The 7,748-nt window shown below is 39.3% G+C and overlaps 1 protein-coding gene across 1 annotated transcript; it reads left to right on the top strand.

Moving 5' to 3' along the window:
* Positions 1 to 305: 305 nt before the first annotated feature.
* LOC307264076 (uncharacterized protein) lies at positions 306 to 7,452 on the top strand (the record flags this gene model as incomplete). Its single annotated transcript, XM_080045388.1, has 4 exons — positions 306 to 340; positions 2,328 to 2,536; positions 5,366 to 5,659; positions 7,433 to 7,452. 4 exons carry the CDS (start codon positions 306 to 308, stop codon positions 7,450 to 7,452), a joined length of 558 nt encoding a protein of 185 aa, XP_079901514.1.
* Positions 7,453 to 7,748: the final 296 nt, after the last annotated feature.

Below are 7,748 nucleotides of genomic sequence, written 5' to 3'. Positions count from 1 at the left end.
CGGAATCTGGGCAGGCTGCAGAGCGTACCCCCCCCCCGCGCAATGCATCCTGGGGCCTGTAGGAACTGTAAAAACGGCTACGTCAGCCCCGCGTCATCAGTTTAAATCCGAAATCATTGTGCTCTCTGCCAATTCGGATCAATTTTTGGGGGGCTTTTTTCAATAGACTACTAATATACTCGGCCCTGATATACCATTCACATGAAAATGGGCGAATTTTCCCTTTAAGAGAACTCCTTTACCCATCTGTCTGTGAGGGTTGCAGGCCCAGCTGCCTATGAATTAAGTAAGAGTCAAAATAAGATATGGGGAACTATGAAGGATCCACTGTGACCCCAAGGTATGACCTTAACAGATTATGTGACCACATTTAAGGCCTAAAAATATACCTCAATTAGACATAATTAAAAGCTACAGGTGTGACGCACATTAAGTTACACCAATCACAGCAGCCCATTCAACAGAACAATTAAAAAATAACAACTACAAAAAATAGATAGTAAATTATTAACAGAAAATATAACTTATCAATAAAGTGTAGAACAAGCAAAGAACAAATATTGTCCTTATTATTACCTTATACTCTCTCTTGCCATAGTCACCTTACATAATTCACTATGGATGAGTCTATTTAAACAACAAAAGGACAAGAATTGCACAATTTATTAAAACTGTTAATATTGTTTATTTTCACAAGCTGTAGTGTTTCAGGGCTGACCTAAAATGTGACTCAATAACAAAAGTATCTTAAAATAAAGATGTTTGAATTGTTAAATGATTAATTGCATTTCTTACAATATTTCTAGACACACTGCTGTCAGTAGACTATACGACACTTGTGAAGCCTTACTGAAAAGATTTCCTTCCCGAACAAGGACAGGATTCTCCAGGCATATAACACTTTGAGGCTTTAGCTGATCATGTATGCATGTGTCACGGCATCCAAGGCGAAGTGATGCCTCCGGGGCATTAACTGTGGTGTTTAATATATGGTGTTAAGGTGCTGGAAAACAAACATTTAAATTAAAGTGGTCAAACTTATGTTTGCACAGTATCTGCACTTGATTGTGACATTGCCAGACTGACACCGGCTGCCATTCTCAGGCGAATTTGCGGCCCAAAACACTCCCCTTGCCATCGAATAATTAAATTAATATTACTAATAATTAATACACACGTATTCAATGTAAATAACAGGATGGCTGTAACAGCATGTACAGTATCCTGTAGATACAATCCATAATAGCTATGGGTCTCATCTTCACAAGAAAGGGGTATTTAATATGCCAGGTCAGCTTGATAAAATGTTGTTTCACAAAATGTATTCGAGTCATTCCACCAATCCGGTACTTTGATCGTGAAGTTATCTATTCATTAAAATTAATTATTATAATGGTTTTTACCTCATGCATGTTGAAAGTAGTGTCAGAGTGACAGACAGTAGTGAGAGCCCTGAGCGCCGTCCCCCTCAATGTGGGCTTAAGGTGCGAACACACTAGGCACTTTACACGCGTAGCTTCCCCCCTCAATGTCCCCTCCCCCTCAACGTGGGCTCCGTCTGCGAGCTAGTGTTGTTTTTGGCGGCCTGTTTTAAGTTTAGTTTTAGTCCAGTCTTTGTGTCAAACTGTCATTTTAGTTTTTATTAGTCTTAGTCACGTTTAAACTCTTTTTAGTCTAGTCAAGTTTCAGTTGACTAAAAGTCTTGAGCTTTTTAGTCTTCTCTTAGTCAGAATTATCTGGGACTATTTTCGTCTAGTCTTAGTCAACAAAAACTGATGACATTTAAGTCTAGTCTTAGTCAATGACATTTGTATTTTAGTATTTTTAGTAATGCAATTATATTTAACCCAGTTAATATAGTACAAATACCTAGTATAGTACAGCCAAAATCTAAATGTTCTTTAAGTCCCCCATTTCACAAGTCAAACAAGGTTATCTTATCTTATTATATTATTTTTACCTTATAGACTCAAGAATACATGCAATTCCAGACACGGAAGACTAGTGTTGTTTTTGGCGGCCTGTTTTAATTTTAGTTTTAGTCTAGTCTTTTTGTCAAACTTTAATTTTAGTTTTTATTAGTCTTAGTCACGTTTAAACTCTTTAAGTCTAGTCAAGTTTCTGTCGACTAAATGTCTTGAGCATTTTTGTCTTCTCTTAGTCAATATTATCTGTGACAATTTTCGTCTAGTCTCGTCACTGTCACGTGAAAAAGGTTAGTTGACGACGATATTTAGTCATACATTTTGTTGACAAAAACAACACTACTGCGAGCCACAGTCAGGGGCTTCTCGTAAAATCCTGTTTAAAACACTCTTATTGTGAAGGCCAGATGAGGGTAGCGGAGGTGGTGCTAGTGTTTCCGGGTCTCGGCTAACACAGTTAGCTTGTGTGGATGAAGCTGCTCTCCTGCTGCTTAAACTCTGGTTCTCTGTGGAAATGTCCAGGTTTCAGGAGCTCAAAAGCTCCGGGTCTGAAGCGGAGCTGGACCGACAAGAGGTGCTTTCAATACCGGAGATCAAGATGCGGAAAGCGGGTAGGTTTGTGGCTACTAACCGTGCTAACACCCACACTAACCACGTAGCCTATTTCTAGCCTCTCTTATACAGCTAATGAAAAGTTTAATGATGCATTTAGCTAAACTACTCTTACAAATAAATGTGTCTGAAAAGCCTCGTCATGTTTACGTGTTCTTTGGTCGCCAAGTGCTTTGATTTTTGTTTAGGTGGAAGTCCAGACCCACTATCGGACGGACCTGTTCATTTGCTGTCCAAGAAAATGTCAAATAAAATTCAGACAATTAATTAATACTAAAGAATATAGGCTACCATTACCATGCATTGCTTCTAATCGTATTGGGTGGGCAGGACAGCCTGCCTCCAAGTTACCCACCCGCTTATAGTGGTCACTGGTCAACAGAGCCAGCCCGAGGCATAAGCGAAATGAGCGGTTGCTTAGGGTCCCGACTGCCAGAGGGGCCCCCCCAATTTTTTTTTAGTTTGTGTGTTTGATATCAACATCATATTATGAAAATGTGAATTATCATACAATAAAAGGAATACAATGTTTTGGTAGATAGTTAATAGCTTAAAGGCCTACTTCACCGGTTTAAATTTATATAGGGTTAAAAATATACACCGAGAAATATAGGGTTAAAAAAAACTTACTTTGTAAATATTACTGTGATGTCTTTTACTGTGACATCACAGTAATATTTACAAAGTACGTTTTCTTTTAACCCTATATTTCTCTTTCTGTGATGTCACGAGAAAGAGAAATATAAGGTTAAAAAAAACACTCTTTCTGCCTTTTCTCAGGCTCAGCTGACAGCTCTCAGAGCTGTCAGCTGAGCCGGTGTGGAACACAGTGCGGAGGTTCTAGTGTTAACCATGTCGAACATACTACCATAGCCTATACTAATTTAAAAAAAGATATAGAAAATATAGAAACAGCGGAGGAGATGAAGATTGTTTACAGCAATTATTTTCATCATTACTTTCACTTGTGTCATTAAACTTATACATCTGACTGTATTTCATATCACAGGGACACAGCGATGACTGTATTTAATAACAAACTGATAAAAGCGATCCGACTGTAGGCTATAGTGTATCACGTAGCCTATAAAGTATTTTCATATTGAGGGACATCGCATCCATTCAGTTAATGCTGATTGTCAAGTCAGTTAGATGACTAAAAAGTAGGCTACTTGTTCATATAGTTTGAACACTTTGTGAATCAGAGTTAATGGTATTCTGCTAAAATATATAATAGCCTAAGCCTACTTTAAATATACGTGATATACACTATACAGTTAGATAGTTTTGAACAGTTTGTTATTAAATACAGTCATCTCTGTGTCCGTTTGATATGAAATACAGTCAGATTTATTAGTTAAATGACACAAGTGAGAGCTGAAACATCCCTACGGTAGAGCTAAGAAGGCTCTGCGGGCGCTCCAGACCAACCTTACCAACGTATGACGTACGAAAGAGATTCGTAGCAAAGAACGTTTCGGGAAACAGGCGAAATGTTAAGTAGGAACTCTACGTAGGGGTTACGAATGACGTAGCGTTAAGAAGGCTCTAAGAAGGCTTTGGGAAACCGGCCCCAGGACTACCACCATCCAGGTTGCCCAGTCCTAAAGCTTTCTCTTCAATCAGCTCAGGCTGCCTACAGTTAATACTGCGATAAAAAAAAAATACATTATGTTGTATATAATGTATCTTTTTTATATATAATATTGTACGTTATTCATAAACATTTTGAAAAAAAAAACATGCAAGAATCAAATCTCCCACACAGCAACACTCAAAGTTTATGTGCATATTGTGTTCTACAAAATTCACAGTAAATGTGCCAAAAAGCAGACGCCGAGATCTTACAAGGGTAAAAAAATGTGGCTTGCGCGCTCTGCGCGCGCTCGCATCTTCGGTCTCTCTGCCCAATGTGCCCACCTAAACTTTCTACAGGCCCACCCTAATCTAGCTGTCTAGAACCGGGCCTGATCAGCATGATTCTTTTAACGCCCAGTGACACGCGAGACTCCGGTTCTTTATACCTACTTGCATACAACTACTAGGCTACATCGATTATTTTTATACATTGTTTTAGTAACTAATACTTAGAGATCATGCATTACCAACTAAATAGGGTTTCTTAAAAAAAAAATCAATGTAGTAGTTGGTTACTAAAGATCAAATAAAAACCTAGGAGGTAATTTATATCTATGTAGTAGTTGCTTAAACGTTGTGTACCCTATTGTAAAGTGTTACCAACACATGAAATTAACACACATGCAATTATCAAAGAGCACAAAACTCTCACGGCAATAAAAAAAAATAAAAATACAATACTGACCACTTTGCCTGCTTGTAAAGCAATGGGGGTTTACTTCAATCTTGCCTCAAGAAATCTTAATCTAGAAAATATAGCAAATAAAAGCGTGTCTTGTTTACTAGGAGCACTTGCGCCCCTAGAAAATGTAGGGGCACACCTTAAATGGACCTGCAACACATCTATTCACATTTTTCCCAATTTTAACTATGGGTGAAAGTACAATATAGCCTAATTAAAAAAGTTACTGGTAGAGATCGGTAGATTTAAGATAATATGTTTAAATTTGTTAAAGGATATGGAGGTATTTATCTTAATTTGTAGATGTAAATTGTTCCAGGAGTCATGGGCAGAGTTTATAGAGATTTTAGAGTTCATATAAGTACAAGTGTGAAATTGATATCTGTTCATTTACCAGTTAGGCAAACGACCGCACCTGAAGGAAAAAATATCAAATATAAATCCAGCATCTCCATGTTAAGTTTGAATTTAACATGAACTCCACTAATCAGCTGTTTGTCTGTTTCAGTTTTACCTTCAGATGTCCGTAAAGTGATCGTTGGGGAAGAAGGGCAGCAGGAGTGGAGTCCCAGTCTGGACCAGGAGGACCCACCAGAGCCCCCACACATTAAAGAGGAACAGGAGGAACTCTGGACCAGTCAGGAGGGAGAGCAGCTTCAAGGGCTGGAGGAGGCTGATATCACCAAGTTCCTATTCACTCCTGTCCCTGTGAAGAGTGAAGATGATGAAGAGAAACCTCAGTCCTCACAGCTTCATCAAAGACAAACTGAAGAGATGGAAACAGGAGCTGATGGAGAGAACTGTGGAGGACCAGAACCAGCCAGGAACTCACATCCAGATACTTACTTTATTTGTGTCGGCCCTCAGTCCTCACAGCTTCATCAAAAAGACAAGACTGAAGACTCTTCTGACACTGAAGACAGTGATGATTGGTCTAAAGATATCAGAGAACCTCCATCAGGTCCAAAGTCTCTGAAAATGAATGAAGTCTCTAAAAGTGGTGTCAGATGTAATACAGAAAAAAATCCACTCAGCTGCTCACTTTGTGGTAAAGTATTTAGAGGGAAGGGAACATTGAAACTACACATGGCTGTCCACACAGGGGGGGAAAGATTCAGCTGCTCTGTATGTGAGAGAAGTTTTACACGCAAAGCAGACATGAAAAGACACATGGCTGTGCATACCGGGGACAAACCTTTCCAGTGCTCAGTTTGTGAAAAAGCGTTTACAGGGAAGAGAACTTTGACACAACACATGTTCGTCCATTCAGCTGAGAAAACGTTCAAGTGCTCAGTTTGTGGTAAAGGATTTACACAGAAGGCAGGTTTGACACAACACATGGCTGTGCATACAGGGGACAGACCTTTCCAGTGCTCAGTTTGTGAAAAAGCATTTACACAGAAGCCAGGTTTGACACGACATATGAGTGTCCACACAGGGGGGGAAAGATTCAGCTGCTCTGTATGTGAGAGAAGTTTTAAACGCAAAGAACACATGAAACAACACATGTTCGTCCATTCAGCTGAGAAAGCTTTCAAGTGCTCAGTTTGTGGTAAAACATTTACGCAGAAGCCACAATTGACACGACACATGGGCATCCACTCAGCTGAGAAACTTTTCCAGTGCTCAGTTTGTGGTAAAGGATTTACACAGAAGGCGGGTTTGACACAACACATGGCTGTGCATACAGGGGACAGACCTTTCCAGTGCTCAGTTTGTGAAAAGTCATTTACACAGAATTGCCATTTGACAAAACACACGTTCATCCATTCAGCTGAGAAAACTTTCAAGTGCTCAGTTTGTGGTAAAGGATTTACACAAAAGGCAGGTCTGACACAACACATGACCATCCACACAGGGGAGAAAACATTCAGCTGCAGCGATTGTGACCAAAGATTCACTTGGAATAAACAACTGAGAAGACACAAGCTTGTCTGTCCTCAGTCCTCACAGCTTCATCAAACTGAGCAGAACAGAGAGGCAGAGCCTGGAGCCAGCAGCTCGACTGAACAGATGGAAACATGAGCTGATGGAGAGATTCAAGATTCAAGATTTGTATTAGTGTCCCAAGAGGGCAAATTGGTTTACAGCGAGGAGAGGCGACAACACATAACAGTACAAAACAGTGACGTGATTGGTATTTAAAAAAAATATATATATATATTATTTTGTCTTAATTTCTATTTTTATTTTAGTTATCAATTAGAATGTGGATTCAACAGGTTCAAGGTGTTGCATACGCTCATACAGTAAGTGGCGGCATACACCTGAAAGAAGAATAAGTGTGCTTGTTGAAAAAGTAAGTTTTGATTTAATAGACATTTTACAAAATAAGTGTCATCAAATTCTACTTAATTTTCTTATGGTAACTAATTTGTTGGTGAAAATATAGGTTATAAATTATCTGAATATTATTTTATTTATTTATTTATATTATTTTTTTGTAGGGAGGTTGTTATTTATTCCACACACTCCATACCAGTAGATGGCGGTAGATAAGTTGTTAGCCAACCGCCAAAAAAACAATACAGAAGAAGAAGTGTGCTCGTTGGTTGTATGCTACTTCCTGTAATAGCTCTAGCAGCTCGTGGATAAAACCATCTGGTAAAAGCCTCATTAATCTGAGGAAGCATCCCCCGTTTCACGTTAGGAGATGGACCGGGACTTGGAAGGACGGGACCGGGACCTAGAACCGGAGACGAAGCCGCGTGGAGACGGTGAGTTTTTCGGGTGTTTGACGCTCTGCTACCGATGCTAAGCTAACATTAGCTGCTAGCCGCAGCCAATGATCCAAATGTTTCTGAAAAAGCTGATCCAGACCAGAGGAGTGACGTATGTTTTACCTTTAGACATCACCATGACAACGGATGCTATCCAAATAGTATCACACA

This window comes from Ammodytes marinus (assembly GCF_949987685.1).
Source record: "Ammodytes marinus genome assembly, chromosome: 17".
Classification (NCBI taxonomy): Eukaryota; Metazoa; Chordata; class Actinopteri; order Uranoscopiformes; family Ammodytidae; genus Ammodytes; species Ammodytes marinus.
This window is presented reverse-complemented; position numbering and strand designations above follow the sequence as displayed.